The sequence below is a fragment of the Rhopalosiphum padi genome, chromosome 3 (genome assembly GCF_020882245.1).
Source record: "Rhopalosiphum padi isolate XX-2018 chromosome 3, ASM2088224v1, whole genome shotgun sequence".
In the NCBI taxonomy this organism is placed as follows: Eukaryota; Metazoa; Arthropoda; class Insecta; order Hemiptera; family Aphididae; genus Rhopalosiphum; species Rhopalosiphum padi.
In genome coordinates, this window is record NC_083599.1 from 56,076,409 (window position 1) to 56,096,748 (window position 20,340).

Here is a 20,340-nt window from a genome sequence, read left to right on the forward strand (position 1 = left end):
TAATTTATAATATTTATTTTCATTGTGAGCATCGTAAAGATCAATCGATTACGCTAATAGTTTTACAAATAACGAGCACTCCCGAAATAAAATCCTGGCCATGTGCCTGCAGGACCGCCTATATTTGATTTATTTATGCATGTCACTGGAATTTCAAGAAAGTGCGTGACTTACTACTGCAGTGGTATGATCAACCAAAACTATCCTACAGTTACCCACCCATAACCATGAAAGGATTTGAATTTTAAATCTAGTTCGAGGATATTCCGTCCGATTTACTTCGTATTTTTTATTATTATTACTATCATCACAATCATTTGTTTTTCGTCTGTTTCTATGCTAGTGATTTTTTTTATTTCGATAATGCGGCGTTATAAGCCACACTTATGTCATTTGTACCACTCTACTATACGCCCGCGACTCTCACCTTTGGCCGATGTTCAAAGAGTAATCGGACACCTCCTACGCTACGACGAGCGTCGTTGACGGTCGGGTGTTCCGCGGATTGTTATATTACGCTTGAGCTCGCCGGGTGCTTTGTGTCAACATAGAAATCGGCGTAAATATGTCTTTGGTGATATAATAATAATAACAATTATTATTATTATTACTTTTAGCGGTCGTGATAAAATATGAGGAGCGAAAAGAAAGAAGTAGATGCCTGCCGCGACGATGTAGGTGCCAGACCGAAAGCACTATTTAAGTGTATTAATTATATACATACTATTATACATTAAATGAGTAATATATATAAGACTCCTTACTTTTTTTAAGGACTCCGTGATAGTAAAAAGCGATTTTTTTTTTTAATTTACTGCATTTCAGAACATCGGTCAATATACAATTTTGTTACATATTGAAGGTAACTAATGTTTTTTTTTTTTTTTTGAAACATACAATTTATAATGGTGCACTATACCGTTGTCGTCATGAGAGTTCATGACGTATCGTCACAGCTTTCATCGGCGAGCGAGTGTTTTACTTTGCCACAGAGTAATATTGCGAAATATAATATAGAATATAGATTTCAAAGATATCTTCAACGTAGGTATAAAGAAAACACGAAAAAACTAAAAGAAATCAATCTTTGAGATTAAAAAGAGTTAGCATTAAAATTTACTGTAGGTACATTATCTTCATTTTTATGTAATACGGTTCATTTTATTATAAGGTAATATGGTTTGTTTTGTTTTGTTTATTAAAATTAGTTAAAATTATAGATTAATTCAAATTGCTATAAATGGTAAAATTAAATATGTACCTACCTATTTCAAACTTGTTTTCGAGCGAATCTCAAAATGTTCAGTGCCTCGGGGTTCTCAACATTGATTACACTTGTGTGTATTTGTTTATCACATACTACATAAATGCAAATTATATTATTATCTCTATATCTCGGTTACAAAATATAGTTGTATGTCCGTATAACCTAACCTATAGGTTGGTCTGGTAGGTACTTAAACAAGGTGGATATATATCGACCTTGGTACATAAACTTATATGTAATCTGCAGATTTATTGTAATTTCAAAATAGTTTGGTGCAAGTAAAATGTAGGTAGGTATTTTAAAAATGAATGCCTCTTATTATATACCTAGATATATGCCATTATTGCTACAACACTGTTACACCACAGTGCACAATAATTGGATTTCGTACAAACCATAATATCCTTACGTTGGTATACATATCAGTTATACTTTTATAACGTCAAAATGTATATCTTATGTTCCGTATTCATGAGATTTTTCTTTTCTTATGCGTTTGGACCGGTGCCGACGTTTTATTGTGTTTAGAGATATCTCAAGATATGTATATAAATACAACATAAGTAATTATGTATTAAAAAAATGTATTTAATTTTTAATTTTAATAGTTGAGCCGTTGAGGTTTGAAAATTTAAAATAAGGTTCCTCTTAAGTAATTCTTATTGAAACCCAAAACTCTAAAATTGTATATTATTCGTGGAAATTTGAAACATTTACGTATATTATTATAACAATATGATAAATTGATAACATATACACTATAGCATATTTACGCCACGAACCAACGAAATTTATTCATACCGTTTACGGTAAGTCGGTAAATTGATTTAAAAGTTGATAACAATAATATAATACAATATACATAGTATTATATTGGTAGATACTGGCTAAACGGTAAACTATATTATAATAATAAATAATATAATAAATGCGATGTTTTTCGAAAAAAATAATTTAACCTATCGCATTATTCGCATTACCAATAGTAAAATAAATTACTATATTAAAAACTTATTACCTACCTATATAACTTCAATATAAGTATTATAAATACATCAATACATGTATGATGTATACTAAAAAATAATAAAATATACTTAATAATATATATATATAAATATATTGTATAGGTTGAGATTTTTAGGCCCCACATAATACAATCTACAATAGGTCACCAATAGAATGAAAAATTGATAAATGAAAGTGATGATGATCGAGTTAATGTCGGAATTATAAAAATTCTTTCAAATAGTTCCAATAAAAACACTTTAACAGTTATTTATATATATTTACAATATTATTAATACAATTTTGGGTATTAGGTATGTTAGTAGGTTCCGATACCGTTTATTTATTAACGAAAATCCTTTGATTTGGTTAGTATGGATTTGAACATTTAAGTTGAATTGTTTACAAATGTTCTTGCTACATTGCTGATAAGAAAAAAGTAAAATAATTATGTAACTAGTTAGAAACGTAAAATAGTGCTATAGTTATAGCTCAAGCCTCAAGTGCCTATAATAGTTAAAAGTTAAAACTGAACTAAAAATAGCATATTATGTCATATGAGTATGACTATTTAAAATTAAAATTGCATTTAAAATGTTTAAACTTTTAAAGTTTGTAAAACTACACATTCGTATTTATTGCATACCTATTGAAATAATTGCATATATATTGTGATCCATAACTTAATTTAAGTTGCTTCATAAATTAAATATCATATAAATATAATAAATTATACAATTTAAAAATTTGTTATCCAGAGATTAAGTTCATATGCGATTAGTAGATAGCTCACACTGTGTTAAAAACTGGCAACTTTTTTTTATTGTACTGAAAGGACGCTACTATAATTTGTACTACGAAAAATGTTTCTTCATAGATCATTTTTCAACTATGTGGTTAGGTAATATTTTTATAAATAAATAAATTAAAATGTATTGTAAATCTAATATAATTTTGATTGATAAAGAATATACTTGCTATTTCTTACTGATTAATTAATAAATAATTGAAATACCCACGTTATAAACAAGTTATACAATATTTAAAATGTAAATCTTTAAATAATTTATTTATATTTAATATATATGTCATATGTGTATGTAAAATAATATAAAACCAATTAATAGGCTAATAACTTATTCTGTCGAAGCCTTTTCTTTAAACAAAAAAAAAACATTGTATTTATATATGTTGCATACACTTGGATCAATCCTTACACGAACGGAATGTCCAGCAATAAAATCTGTCCATATTGTGAGTTTTAGCTTAAATATATAATATAGAAATACATTTCATGAAATGGACACTACCTAGTACCTATATTTTATACATTGTGTAATTGTCTAGTTAATATAAAACATATTATTGCGATTTATTTAAACTATATTTGCCAATACTTTTTTTATTATAAACAAAACTATTAGGTATAATATTATATTATGTAATTATAATATTTTGTATTATTTTTTAATAAATTAATTATAAATGACTAATAATAATTATACATTTATTCTTATTACAATTTAGTTATAACTACTACAGCGGAACCTCGATAAGTCGAAAACCTTGATAAATCAAAATAAATACCATTCCCTTGCAAAAACTTTGATTACCTACACGAAATAAAAACTATATAGATAACTTGAAAATTATGAGTTCCGAATATAGACAGAATGACAGATATTTTTTATAAACATTTGTCTAATCTGTATGTACGTTCCGATGATTTAAGCTAATCACGTTTAATGTTTATTATTGTATTATGCATTCGGTTTATTTTTACTACATTTGGTATTGATCAATTACATGTGGTAATTGTACGGTGGTATCAAATGTAAAAAATATTAATTATTTAATCACATTTTTTATCATAATTTTAAAATAATAACAATAATACACATTAGACTTATGTATACAGTATTACTAGTATTAGTATATACTATAAAAATATAATAGACGTACATACATTTTAAAAACTCGAAATTTTTTCATAAAACATTCATAACTAGGAATCCTCAATAAATCGAAAAAATTGCATTTCCCTTGAATTCCGACTATTGTAGTTCCACAGTAATTTTATAGTGACAACTTTCACATCACATTTATAATCTGTTCTAATATGAGTTAGGTAGGTACCTTAATTCGATCAAAAAGATCTTTGTAACATACCAAATATCTGAGTTAAAAAAAAAAAAAAAAAGATTCATGTTAGTTAACATTAAAATATACAAAAGAATTTTAAAATTTAAGTTTTTTAAAGTATGTACATTAATAGCTGGTTATTTTTTTACATTAAATTGTTGATGACCTATGTCCTATAACAAAAATTATAAATTACCTAGCATCAAGTTTTAAATTATGTATTGTAATATTGTAGAGGGGTCATTTTCTAAATACTTTGTTTTGCGTTTAAAATTTAATTCAATATGACTCAATGTTGTTTAACATACATAAAGGTTGTAAATGTGCTTATTAACCATCATACATCTATAATTTATGTTAATCTAGAAACAAATTTGAAAAGAATTGAAACAGCAGTAGGTATACGTTCAAAATATTCACGGGATTTGAAACACAGTAGCAATACCTAATAAATAATGTATTCACTAATGGAACCATACAAACTAATATAGCTAGTCAGAGTACAGACATATCAATTGATCAATTGGCATAAATCCAATCTAAATATTTCAATATTACATTTTTATTAATGGGTATAAAATGCAAAAATTCATAATTAACTTTAATATTATAATCAGCTAGAGCCCAAAGAAAAACAATTAAATTAAAAAATAACTTGAGTTACTTAAGTCAACACTAAGTTATTTATTTGTTAAATTATACAGTTATAGTATTAATAAATTTAATGTATTATGTAAACAAATAATATATTTAAATATTTAAGTTGAAAGTGTAAAAGTCAAAAAGTCAAAATTACTAATACTTTTTTTTAATAATTGTAGATAAAAGCAAGGGTAGAAAAGTGATATCTAATAGATATTATCTACATTACAGTATATTGCACAATACCTACTGATATCCAGATCTAGTGAGCCGAAAGGATAACTATAAGAAATGTATTAAGTTTGAATTCAATAATGTATCATAGAAGATATAAAAAAAAATATTCTGATTAGAGGTGATCAGTAAGCCTCGGATATATTATATTTCATTGATCAAACAAATTTATACAATACTCAAAATTCAAAAAATGTAATGGGTATATTATATTATTAATTATTTTATATCGCATATTATAATTATTATTAACCATTATAATTCATTACAAATTATATAAATAAGTATTTGGTTTAAACTTTAAATAGCTTAACAATTATCAATATATTTTTTTTAATTCTTCTATGTTTATAAAATAATGATATATTTTCATACTGGTAAAAAGTTCCCAGTCCCTGCAACAATTCTATTAATTCTTCTATAAAATCTTTAAAAAAATATAGTATGTTATAAATAAAACACAATTTATACTTAATAATATAAATAATAAATAAATATCCTTCAATACTCACTATACACTGGTACATGACTAAAATAGTGGATGAAATAATATGTATTTTTCTTAGTAATTTTTTTTTTAGCAAAAAATAAATTTTTAGAAATATAGGTTTGGGAGCCACACTGCAATGAACCACCAAATTCAGCTTTTTAACATTACTTTCAATTGTTAGTAAAAAAATCTCAGTAAATAGAGAAAATGTATGAAGTCTAAAAATTAATCATCTTAACCTAATAGACCAGTTATGCTCACGGCACATTTCTTAAAACTATACGTTTTGACGGAACATTATAGTAATTAAGTAATAATAATTTCTATTTTTAACACCTAATAATACTATAAACGTGTACCACGGTTGCGACTTGCGACCTACAGCTAGTTCGCGACACACTTATGTGCCACAGAACACCGGTTGAGAAACACTGTAATAGACTATAGTTTCACCACTACAAAAAAAAATATTCAATTAAAAATAAAGTTACATTTTTAATTTTAAGTTAACAAAAATTCAAAATTCTAGTTAGAATCTTATTTTTAATATAAAATTATTACAACTGAAACTGTAGTATCAGGGGCAGACTGGCCGGGGAGGCGAGGGGGCAATCGCCTCCTGGGCCCTCGATCATGTCATATTATTTAAAATTTGAAGGATAATTTAAGTTTGTATTTTAAATAGACTGTTCTTATTTATATAATTTTTTAAAACATAAAAGTGTAAAAAATTTGAATTGATATAACTATTGACTAAAAACATTTACATCTAAAATATAATATAAATATAATATCTCTGATTAAATATATATATCCATTTAAGTATAAGCTCAATCCTGGGCCATAATTGCTGATTAACCTCTCAGGCCCCTTGACACTCAGTCTGCCCCTGTGTAGTATAATACACACAATTTATAATATAATATTTGTATTATTAAAAAAAAAAATGAATTAGATGATATACTACTTTTGTAATACATTTTACTATTTTTTTTTTTTTAATAGGTGGTTTTTATCATGCCAATCACTAATATTGTTTGTGACACTATACTTATTACAATACCGAATTTGTATTACAGATTTTACCATAATATCAATTAATAGATTAAATAATAACACCGAAAATATAATATTTGATTTATTTAATGATAACTAGTATTTACAAGTCTAAACATATTAATAATTTTAAGTAATTACTATTTTTAAACAATCATTTAAATTAAGTATAAACAAAATCAAATACAGGATAATTATATTAATATATATTAATAATACATCACCAATCTATATAATGCAACATGAATCTTAATTATAACTTATAAGTTATAAAAATTTACACAAATGAATGGTTTTTAGTTTTATTGTAATATTCTAGAGGAGAAAATTATGTTCAACATTTAATTTATAGTATACTAAACTTTATATTAAAAAGCTAATAATTAAAGTTCAAGTTACAGCAAACTAAATAATTTTTAATAACTATTACACTGTCTAAATAGGTGATAAATAAAATGAATAGTACTATAATGTTAATATTTTAGTTTTCAATTGATAAATCAAATGAAATAACCAATATTTAAATGTTTGTTATAACATATAAATTATAATTAATGCATAGACTTTAAATTCATAATAATTTGATATCAAATAGTCCATTTAAATACATTTCTAAAGAATATGACGATAAAATAAAGTTAAGTTAAAGTTATAATTTACAAAAGTGTTATATAAGTTAATGTTTTTTTTATGCATTTAATATACTGCAATAATAATAAAATTAAAAGTCGTGCAGTAATACAAATTATATAAGACAAAAACAAAAACAATAAGAGCATTTTACCAAGAAAATTATACAATAAAAGTAATTGCTATAATAATATGGATAAACACTCAAATTTTTTATAATATTTCTCTACCATATTAATATTTTATATACCTTAAATATTTAAAACTATATAATATTATGATGATTAATATATTTATTATTTACACAAAAGGCATTTTTGATAATTCAAATATAGTATTATGGTACAAAATAAAATAATAATAATGAATATATACGTAATAAAAATCAAATTACCGACTAAATGAAAAAAAAGGTTTTACATTAATCAACTTTGACGACGCTATATATTTTCCGAACAAACCAAAATGTGGCAAAAAATCCAATTGTACCTGAAAATATTAATATTTTATTAAAAATAAATTAAATATATATTATTCAAATATATGATTTAATCTATTAAGCAAAATAATAATTGGTTTGAGTATGTTAAGAATCCAACTATTTTATTTCAAATAACTATTAGGTACACTTAGAATAAATTATTTATTAGAATAGAAATTAATATATCTTTAAATACGTATAAATTATTTATAATTATTAATATTTAATGTTATAATATATGTAAATTGTTAACACTATATAAAAAAATTAATTTAATGTTATTCGCTCAATCAAAAAATAGAAACTGCTTCTGGCTTAAAAAGTATTAATTTAAAGTAGCAAAATCATCCAATGTAACGGTAGACAGTAGGTATCACAATATTTAACTTTGAGGGAAGGTTTTTATATTATAGAATATTTTTCACTCTAATTCAGTTGTAGTTCTACAAAACAAATTTTTTTTAATTATTTAAATTTGTTAACTTACCAGTCATTAAGAAAAATAAGAACACCATTATGAATGTGTATCCAAAATAAAGGAAAGTTGAAGCAACACCTTCAATATTTAGTCTAGTTTTGAAGTAATGCACACAATACAGAAATAGATAAAATGATGTAAAAGCACTGGTCAAAAAACTTCTCCACCACCAATGATAATCCTGTAAAAAACAATTTTAATAAAAACTTAATAAACATTATTATACACCCCAAACTTACTTCAGCACATAAATGGAAATAACACAGAAGAACAGTAGTTTCTGAACATGTTATTATGAGAATAATAAATACGAGGAATAAAAATCCAAACATATAATACATTTGGTTGGACCTGAAATTAATTAAACCACATAAGAAATATATTAAATGCAATTTTGAACATTGAATTAGTGTTTATAAAGTAAATTCAAAATATACTTAATTATCAATACTTTTTCATGTTTTAAAATTGAATAAACACTTCATGACCTAAATCAAGTCATAAGTTCTCATACTTAATTTCATTATACCAAACTTACCATAAAGAATTGAGAATAAAATAAAGTTGAATAAATATGCAGCCAAATGGTAAAACTCCACCCATAATAATTCCTGGGAATGGTTGTGTATAAATAGTTTGTTCTGGAATTTGACGTGGGATTTGATTTGTTCTTACAGGATGTTCAATTGGCTAAAATAAATGTTATGTTTAATGTTAATTTAAACATTAATAAAACATAAAATATAAAAATGTATAAATAGTAAAATATTAAGTGGATATAAATTAAATTAATAAAAAAAAATTTCCTTTATTGAATTATATAAGTATACACTTATACTGGTATAAAAAAAAGTCTTGTATAGTATTATTATCATTGATCTATTTGAATTAAATAGATAATAATTTATTAAAATATATTTTACTACATAATATAACACATTATTGAATTGTTTGATTAAATATCATATCTAGAATGTAGTCAACTCAATTTTAACAAACACATAATATTATGTACCTTCTGATGTCAAACTCTCACAAGCAATTTTACTTTTTGTAACCATATATTTATATACTTAGTGATGGTGGATTCAGATTCCAGGGTTAAGTGATTATTAATTACAATGATTTAATCAAGACAGTCAATTTTGTACACCAATTATTTCTCATTTTTCTTTTATAAATTTCAGGAATCTTCTCCTTATTTATAAAATAGGACATATTAAGTCATACCTCCAGTGCTAAAATCCAGGTATCCATCCCAAAAGTTGGATAGCACGAGTTCTGTCCTCAGACCAATAGCATTACTATACTTTGCCAAAGCTATTTTTAAAAAATAACTCTCTCAATATGTATAAATTAATTGCAGTAGCACACACAAAATATTTCTTACTAAGAGATATACTATAAATGAAAAACTAACATTTGACATTCCTATTCTAATTTTATCACATTAAAGTAATATTTAAAAAAAGGTAATTTGTGGCTTTAAATTATAATTATTTAATGGTATACATTTTCAATTTTAGCATAATATATTTTTTAGAATAATTATGTATTTAATAAATAAATAAATAATAGATGAATGTATATAATTATATGTAAAAATACTCACTCGTTTACGGAAACCAAATAATGCTCCAACAAATGTAAGTGGGACAGATACACAAAACCATAATACTAACAAAGCAAGTAATGTAGAAAATGGTATAGCAGCAGAACTTTCTTTGGCCCATAGAACCAAATTCATTATGAAAAATAAACAGAAAACCACTCTATAAAAAAAAAAATAATAATAATAAAATAACATTTACAAACATATTATATATGTGTTAAAATAATTAGCTCCCCAAACCCTTCCATTACAAAGTACATAATTTTTACAACTATTAAAAACTAGTCATAATGAGTTTTAATAAGTTTGAACAGCAATTTCTTTCAATTAGTGACGGAAAAAATTAAAGCAATTATGATTTTCACAGTACTTTTCTTAATACATTGCCCATGTATTATAATTAAACACTACTAATACTAATATCTTTATAAAAATAAATCAGCAAACTAATTGCTGAAACTATAAGGTCATTAATCTTAAAAAGTACTACTTAAAATAAAAGTAACAAATAAAAAATGATACTAAAATGCAACATCAAAAAATTTGTATACTAAATATGGCTAACAAACATAGGTTCTTATTTCATATTTTGAACACCATTTAATGCAACTAGTTTTCAATAGTCATTCATTCTAGGTATAGTTGTATTATTTTTAACCTTACCCAGGGCAAAACATTGAAGTTAATATTATATTTGTCTTCCACTTCTCGCCACCAAAACTCTTATAAATTCTAGATGATACATAACCAGCAGGAGTTCCAAGGCATACAAATAATATTAAAGAACAAGTCATAAGTGAACCTCGATTAGCAGGCGATAGAAAACCCAAACACGCAAATGCTGAAACATCATCATAATAATACAATTTTAAAATGAAAAATATAAGTTACACTTCAAAAATGTATTTTACCTAGTGTTACAACAGTCATACACAAAACTTGTACTCCAGAGCCAACAAAAACTGCAAGCAACATTCCTCTTCTTGGAGGACGAAAAACATCTCCATGAACTAGTTTCCAACCAAATTCTTCCTTAATATCATCACCAGCATCAATCTAAAAAAATTAATATATTTTTTACAAACAGATCATTTAATTAAAATTAAATTTTTCTGTGTAATTATATGGCAAGTACAAATTTTGGTTTTAAATATCCCAGTGATAACCAATAATATAAACTTAATAAGTGTTTAATATTACCAAATTTAAATTTACCTGATTATATCTAGCAATATCTTTATGCAATGTACGCAATATAATCATTGCTACCATACCAGATAAGAAAATAACTATCATTAAAGAATTTAGTATGCTGAACCATTGAATATTAGTAGGCGGTACAGAATCCAAAATATAATCCCAACGTGAAGACCATTTAACAGTGTTGTTCATCTAAAATTTAATGAAATTCATGATATTATAACTTAAAATAATAAAACATAAATTTAGCAGCATAAAACTTGTTATCTTGACTAAAAAATTAATTATTATGATTTAAGCAATCAATTTGAATGCTCATACATTAATTTAATAAATAACAATATAAATAAACGTTTAAAATAAAATCAAGATAATAAAATATTAGGAAAAAAATAGATATTTAAGTAATAAATACTGAATACTAACCTCAAATTGAATAGAGTAGGAATATGTTATATTCAACGGAGTATTTATTTTATCAGCAGGAATTTCCATGAATCCTGTATTACAACCAGTGACTGGAAATTTATGTTGTATACTTTTTGGTCTCACTTTTACAGCTTTAAAACATAACATATACTTATTAATAAATGAATATAGAATTTTAAGATGTACCTAAAAGTATATTTATATACCATATTTATTTCAAACATATAATAACTTCCGTGTTTTAATTTTTTTTTAACTATAACATGTATTATACAGGGTGATTTTTTTATTGTTGAATACTCAACATTCCAAATATATTCATAATTTCAAAAATAATTTTTCTTACATAATTTCCAATTAAAATAAAATAACATAATTAAAAAAATATATATTTTTACTGTTATCATTTTTTAACTTTTTTGAAAATATACATTTATATTTTGAATTACTATAAGTATTTAAAGTTTAGGTTAATAACGGAATGATACCCCATAAAATGCTGGTCTACTACTCCACTTGCCTAAACTTTATATACTTATAAATTATATACATAAGCTACTAGCCCAAATTTTGATTTTTATGTACCTAAATACTCGGAAAAAATTCTGCTTTGGAATGAGAAATTAAAAATGTTGTTTTATTTCAACTAGAAGTTATGCAAATAAAATATTTTCTAATATGTTAACAAACCCATTTTAATGGATGTTGTTTGATCAAAAAATCACTCTACTTAAAAAAAAAATGTTCAGATTATTGAGCAAAAAAATATTTATAAATAATCTATATGAAGCCATTAGACAAAATAAGTATAAAATTATCTTATAATAATTGTTGACTCACCTATAATTCTTCCACCCTCCGAACTAAAAGATGATCCCCAGTCTTCGTGCTTTCCACTGTGGTAAGTAATAGTAAATTCTAAATGATTAAAAATATAATAAGTATTTGGCTTCAGCGCTTGTGGAACAACCTGAAACAATAAAAAATTATATTAAAAAATAAATAATAACAAGTTCAATCCAACTCTATCAAAGAAATGTGAAACTAAAGAACTATTTTTGTACTATTTAGTTTATTATTAGTCTTACTCTAAGAATAGTTGCACATAAATTGTTATCATGATTAGCTGGCTTATAACAACCCATTGGGAATCCTGTACTACAGTATTGCTGGCCATCTTCTAAATCGTAGCACCAAGTGACTGGCATATTATCTGAAATGTTAATAATTAATAGATATAATATGATATATTTCATACAAAATAATTATTTTAGTATATCTATGTAATTTTAATCTATCAGCCGTTTCAGTTTTAAACAGTTTTAAATATAATGTAATTGCCAACAGGTACATACTTGAAACATCTTAATCTTTTTAATCTCGTAAACTATGTATATTTACTGATATATTAGATATTTATTATTTTAAACTATTTTTTAGGCCTTATATACATGAAAATATTGCTATGATATTGACAATCAGTTGAAAAGATTGATACCACATACTTTATTTACTACCTTACTTTTACATAATTGTAACTATTACCCCTGTAACAATAATACTAAAAAATAAATAGATAGACAAAAGAAAACCTTTATGGAATTTGTAGATTTAGAAATAGCTTTTGAATTTAATTATTAATATAATGAACAATTTTGGCCATTAAAGATATAAATATTTTATAAAAAATACATGAAAATCAGAAAGCTGAAATTAAAATTAACTGTACAACAAAAAAAAAATATAGAGAGAAGTAATACAATGATGCCCACTATCACCCTCTTTATTAAATGTCTACTTGAACAAGCAATAAGGGATATAAAACAAAAACTAGAAGAGAAAAGGATAGGAATAATAATAGGAGGAATCCTAATATTGATGATAAGATTTAAAGAAGATATAGTGTTGCTCGCTACATCAGAAAAAGATCTACAAACAGCACTTACTGAAATGGATAACTTATTATTAACACTCAAATTAAATATAAAGATGCTGAAAACAAAAATGATGGTATAGAGCAGGGGTGGGCAACTGGCGGCCTGTGGGCCGCGAACCTTTATTATCTGGCCCACGCTACATTTTCAAATTACATTATATAATTCAAAGTGTATTGTCTATACTCTATACTACGTCTATGCTAAATTAAAATGCATATTTTGAATGATCTTTATTTTTGCTCTTTATACTCTGGCTCGCTAAATTTTAATTTTCTAAAATTTGGCCATCTAATAACTTTCAGATGCCTATCGCTGGTATAGAGAGAAACCAAACATTAATATATTCCTGAGTATATTCCTTAAAAAAAAATAGAATAGAACAAGTAAATCAATTTAAATATTTAGAAAGTATAATAAACAATGACAGAAGATCAAAAAAGGAAATAAAAAGTAGAATAGAGCAAGAAAAAAAAAGCATGAGAGTAAACTACTGAGTAAATAACTAACATCAAAAAATATAATTCTAAAAACAAGAAAATGTTTAATTAAAACGTATACATGAAGTAAAGCATTATATGATAGTGAAACAAAAACGTTGAACAAAATTCATGAATCCGCTGTAGAAGCTTTGGAAATATGGTAGTGGCGAAAAATGAGAAAAATAAATGGATAAAAAAGAAGAAAAACAGAGAAGTGTTAGATTTAGTTAAAGAGAAAAGACCCAGGCTAAGTAATTTACGATCAAGGCAATGACATATAGGTAATAGGTCAGACACTAATATAGTATCATACTGAAGGTATTCAGTGCTAGGAATAAAAAACTTTTTGAACCTGAAAGCTAAATATTGTTATTAATAGTAGTGCAACAAGGAGGGAAGTGGTTATACCCACCCGCCCCCACCAAATTTTTTTCTAGTTGCGCCACTGATTATTAAATACACGTAAAAATATATCTTTAGTATAAAATGTAGTATATTAAAATTACAATTTCAATTACGAAACCATGATATAAATGACCTAACCTAAGTATTAATTATTAATTTATTATAATAAAGTCCACAATGATAAATTCTTATTACTTCATCATTAAATAAATATTTAGTTACACAGTTAAAACTCAAAACAATAAACTTAACTATAACTATATAATACTACTACTACGACTAGTAGATAGGTATTAACGACTAAAAAATACTTTATTATCAATTGGCAATAACTGATAGGCACGATTTGGCATTTTTCGAATGTATAAAATTTCCAAGTATTATTTTTAAAACATCAAACTTTCAACGAAACGTAACACTGAAATTGATTTTTTTTTTTGTGAACAGAACACTATTTAAATGAGTGACGAACTGGAACTGCATTCCGGTCCATTCCGAGCCCTGAAGGTATTGCAGAAAAAAATCGCAGATAAAGAAAGTCAAGAACGTCTTATATAAATAAAGTAATCAAAGATGCAAGAGTTGATCTATATAAACATCTTAAAGATAAAGGACAAGATAGAGAACATTTATTATAGACCAATTTAAAAATTGATTAAAAAAAAAAAAAATGATATTAGGTTAAAAGTAATAATTTTTTTATGAAAAGGTGAAAATAGGTTAATAAGGAAAAAAAATAGTATTCTTAAAGAATTAAATAAAAGGTATTGTGTTATATTAAATTCAAAAAAGTCTGAACACTCATGATTAAATAGAAGTATTAATAAAACACGATTATGGTAATTAAGGGCAAAAATAAAATACAAAAAAAATTTTAAAAACATGATAATCAACAATAGGGAAATTAAAGAATAATTTAAATTTATTAAAATTTAAGAATTTTGTTAAGCATACAAAGGCTAATATATGTTAAATAATAATATTTGTTACCATCAATAGGCAATGAATTCATAAAATAAACTAGAATCTTATTAGTTATTAACCAAGTTTTCTTAGATGCAATAAATTATTATACTGTCTAAAAATATTAAATTTAATTATTATATAGTTAAATATTTTGGTAATTTAATTTTGCCACATTATGTAATACAAGTAAAATTTCACTTACCAACAATAAAATGATGCTGATAATTTAAACTCATTCCTCGCTTAAGTACAAATAGCTTCATGTTACTAATTGAGTCATTAGGAATATAACGTTTGGTACACAGTACTTTACAATCCTCGTTATTCAAAAATGAGACCTGTGAATAAATTAATAAAATAAGAAAATATCCTATTTTTTCAAAAAATAAAAACTTTTAAATAATTTTTAAAAAATACTTCATTTTTTTTATTTATATTGTTAATGGTATAAAAGAATTATTATCCACCTCAATAACCTATTGATTATTATATGGATAAAAATATATACAGTTAGGCAGAAATTTAAGACCTACAGTGAAATTAGATGCAATCAAACATTTGGTGCCGCTTTCTGTTAATAATTGTATGTAACTAACTTTATAACATACTACTGGTATCTTAAATATTAACGACTAAAAAAATAAAATCATCTTCAGCTATAATCAATTTATGTTATAATGCTTTTTTATAAACTCACAAATCATTCTATATTTCAGTTTTACACAAATAATACATTTAAAATTATAACACTAAATTAATTTCCTTGTTATTCAGTAGAATATTATAATATATTATAATAATATAATAAAATAATATAATATAATATAATATATTAATATATTATTATTATTATTTTTTTTTTTTTCTTAATTATTAAGAAAATATAAGCATACAAAAACAAATTTGTATATTATATAATAATAATTTAAACACTTACATTATATCCAGAAGGTCTGATTCTTTCACCAAATAAAACTTGCCCAAGATTTTCAGTTGGAGATTTACTTTCATCAGATGTACAAAAGTCAAAGCTAAATAAAAATTTTTAAAAAAAATTAAAACTAATTATCTATAATTATTACGACTAAAGCTAATTAAACCAAAAAAAAATGTTTATAAAATAAGTTTTGTATTAGGTGTTGTTTTCTATTTACAACTATATTATATTATCTTTTTATGCAGATTACTATTTTTTGTATATATGACTTTGCAGTCGTTATTCTTGAAATCCTTATTTTTATTTTGAAATATTTAGTGGTAAAGAAATGGTTTATCTCTTTTAAAATGAAAGAGGTAATTTTTGATAAAATATTCATAAATACAATATAATTATTTATAAAATATAAAATTAATAAACATATAAACACAAATTATTTTTACGTATAGTTCTTTTTAGAACTTGATTGGTAAAGAATGTTTAATACCTCTTAACATAATTTTTTTAAGAACACAAGAACTTTTAAATATAAATGAAAAACATAAGTTTTATACTTTTTTGAAATTATTGATAAATGTATTTACATATAAAATATAATATAATTATTAACAGCTTGTTGTAATTTTAAACTTTAAATGTACATAATTTTAATTAATATATAAGTTTATAACCTATAAATTATAAACTTATTTGTTTTGTAAGTAAAATTTAATAAGTTTAAAAATAATTAAGTGGTATCTAATATTTTAAGTTTTAATATTATTACAATGATGAACAGATAAATTATATTTTTGATTTTCGTTTTTGTTTGTATTTAAAATTGTTTACATTAAGATTAATCAATTTAATATTTGTCAACAGAGCCAATTCACTATCACAAAATAAATAAAACGTGATAAAATAAATAATTGTTTAGGTTTTCAAAATTACATTCTATACAATTATTTATGATTATAATAATATAACCTTAATTACTTTTTGTTAACAACAAAGTTATGTTTTAATGTGTATTAATAAATCAAATCATTTTTTTTGTATGTTATAAAACTAACTATAAATGTAACAAGCTACGTGGATAGCGATAAAACTTTAGCATACTGTGAACATGTTATAGAACGAACATTTAATATATTATATTTTATCATGTCAGCTAATATCCAACTTAAAGTAGCACAGTGTATAAATACCTATAAAAAAGATTTGGATGTTGATTGCAAAATAAAATACTACTCAAAATTATTTTAATAAAAATATATCTATTTATGATAATTCATAAATATGTTACATAGTTATTTCATCTTAGATAATTTAACATAAAATAATTTTTTGAATTATATGTATAAAATGTATGATAACTGATTAAATTAATTTTTATATAATGGTCCTGATACAGTTAATTTTAAAATGTTAAGCAATTAATTATATTTATATTTTATGCTGATAATTATATATAAAATGTCATAACTTAAAACAAAATTAATTAAATGCAAACAATTAAGTACTTAATTAACTTTTAAACTATCATTTTCTGATGTTGATAGTTAAATTATTTCACCAAAATAACCAGATTATCAATATCAAGGATCAAGATTAATTTTTTTTTCTAAGATGAACTAATGAAAAATAATAAATAACTTAATTAATAATTATAAGATTTAATTTAATTTATTTCGATATTTTCCATACATCTAGTAGATATTTCAATTAATATATTTATTCCCCATCACAGAGGTAAATTAATAAATTCCACACCAGTAATGCATTTATACGTCCTTATTGGTTTTTTACTTTATGCTGGTTAAATGTTTATGAGTTATAACACTATTTTTTTCTAATGAGCCAACTTATTCACATATTGATTTCCATCATTTGTCAATACAATAAATTCTATAAAAAATGTGGTTTTTATTGTAGATTTTTGAAATTTTAAGTGGCCATTGTGATTAAAATTAAAAATATATGATTAATTTAAAAATTGGTTATATTTAGACTGCATTTTCCCAATATTTATTCTATCATGTATATATGAGTATAATGAGTATATAATATACATAATATATACCTAAATGTATATAATGCATACACTATATAAATATATGTTGCATTATTAGTTATTAAAATATTTTTCTTTATTATGATTTATTTTAACATGTAAGCGTGTCAATTGCAAAAAACAGTAGCTTTATGATAAAAAGTAGTAAAATATTCAACAATTCCGTCCTTATCAGTTAAATATAAAATAATTATGCAGAGACTTACAATTTATTTTAGTGATTCTATAAGTTATATAATATATATAATATTATAATATATATAGATACCTAGTAATAAATCATTGTACCCAGAAAAATTTAAAAATAAAAAATATCTAAATTTATAACAATGTGTATTTACTTACTAGTGGTATTCGTATGGTATGACTGATTCATCAGAGTTGAGTCTGTTTACAAAGAACTCAATCTTATTCTAAAACAAACATAACAAATATTTAAGCAACAATACATTATAAAAACATTTTACAAAAAAAATTCTTGCAGCCAATGGCCATAAATATCAAGGCTTATTTATTAATAAAAAAAAAAATGTGTAAATAAATTCTATTCAATTTTAAAATATGAATAGATAACAACTTAATTCTTATATTAGGATAGATATTTGTATAATATATATATATATATATATTATAGACATTAAAGTATCAAAAATAAGCTAAAACAATTTAGAATATGTTTGAACATGAAATAATAAAACTAAAATTTCTTTTTTTATTTATTTAAACACTTTAAACCTTATGTACATCTAAAGAATAAAAATATGAAATGTTAGTGAATGGTATTTCACATATGATAAAACATGAATAATATAATAAGTAATAACATAGATAGATATTACTTGTATATCATGTTAAATTAAAAATAATATCAATGGTATGTGAATAGGATTGTACAATCATAAAGAGAACAGTAGATGGGAAGTATATTTATATCAAAAGTGATTACCAAATGCCGAGTGGCCACTATTCCAATTATGCACAGCTACATAAATATAATGGTTGCTCCCGTATGTAAAATAATATTATACAATATTAGAAAATATTTAGTTTAAATATTTCAATAGCTCAGGGGGCTTAACATACATTCTACTAATGCTAAAATATGAATCCTGTACATTTTTCACTCAAGTACCCGGAGAGGAATATCAATCGAAATGGGCCTTAAGTTTACCGACGATCGGCTGAAGACATACCATGAACAGAAAACTAATCGGTGATTGAGAAGAGGGATGGTAACTGGTAGTTTCTTGTGTGCTCACCCCCAGACGACCAATAGTGTTGGGAAAAAATATTTACCGTGCATGACGCAGCCGATTCCTTGCAATAGTTGACGGGTGCCAAGCCTGGCAAGTAGAACGCCGAAACGTACGTGGAGCAGAGTCCCAGGAACCAAACGATCGACGCAGAATTCATTTCAAAACGGTTTGCCGCAGACTATTGGGAAGAACGCGCTGACAACTGCGAAACAACCGCAAGTGCCGGCCCCAGTGCGTGGATGCGATGGAATTCCTCTGGAAACGCAACGTTGTCCGAAAACAATTGATAACATCGGTTATCACACACACAGCGTAGGACGTCGCGCACGACGCGCACTGTATGGCCGCCCGGAGAATTTACGTTTCCATTGGTGCCGAACGCCCATGCGCGAGAAGCCCAACGACAAATGGTCGAATCGATGGCCGTGACATTTTGTCGGCGGCTAATTTCCGAATCGATAAACACACGTCGTATAATTATTATTATTACTATTAATCGTGTACACACAATTATACCTATATAATATTTAATTTATGTAGGTACCTACATACTACTAATACTATAGGTAATAACTAATAACACTACTAACCTACTACCTATCAATGCATTATTATAAATTACTTTATTTTTCATTAAA

The 20,340-nt window shown here is 24.4% G+C and overlaps 1 protein-coding gene across 1 annotated transcript; it reads right to left on the reverse strand.

The window, feature by feature from the left end:
* Nucleotides 1–6,908: 6,908 nt before the first annotated feature.
* Nucleotides 6,909–20,016, reverse strand: LOC132926653 (transmembrane 9 superfamily member 2). The gene is made up of 15 exons (XM_060991027.1): nt 19,743–20,016; nt 18,792–18,859; nt 16,394–16,487; nt 15,659–15,794; nt 12,758–12,882; nt 12,510–12,639; nt 11,667–11,800; nt 11,256–11,432; nt 10,952–11,096; nt 10,704–10,881; nt 10,041–10,200; nt 8,967–9,118; nt 8,668–8,779; nt 8,438–8,609; nt 6,909–7,958 (listed from the first exon to the last, which is right to left on the reverse strand). The coding sequence occupies exons 1-15, from the start codon at nt 19,857–19,859 to the stop codon at nt 7,891–7,893; spliced, it is 1,968 nt and encodes a 655-aa protein (XP_060847010.1). The 5' UTR covers nt 19,860–20,016; the 3' UTR covers nt 6,909–7,890.
* Nucleotides 20,017–20,340: the final 324 nt, after the last annotated feature.

What these genes read in the sequence shown, in the direction of transcription:
- LOC132926653 (XM_060991027.1), bottom strand. Translation starts at nt 19,859, where the DNA reads ATGAATTCTGCGTCGATCGTTTGGTTCCTGGGACTCTGCTCCACGTAC. An exon ending in ATACCATACGAATACCACTA is followed by an intron (nt 16,488 to 18,791) that starts GTAAGTAAATAC and finishes ATTTTTATTTAG; the next exon opens with CTTTGACTTTTGTACATCTG. An exon ending in CTTATTTTTCTTAATGACTG is followed by an intron (nt 7,959 to 8,437) that starts GTAAGTTAACAA and finishes TAATATTTTCAG; the next exon opens with GTACAATTGGATTTTTTGCC.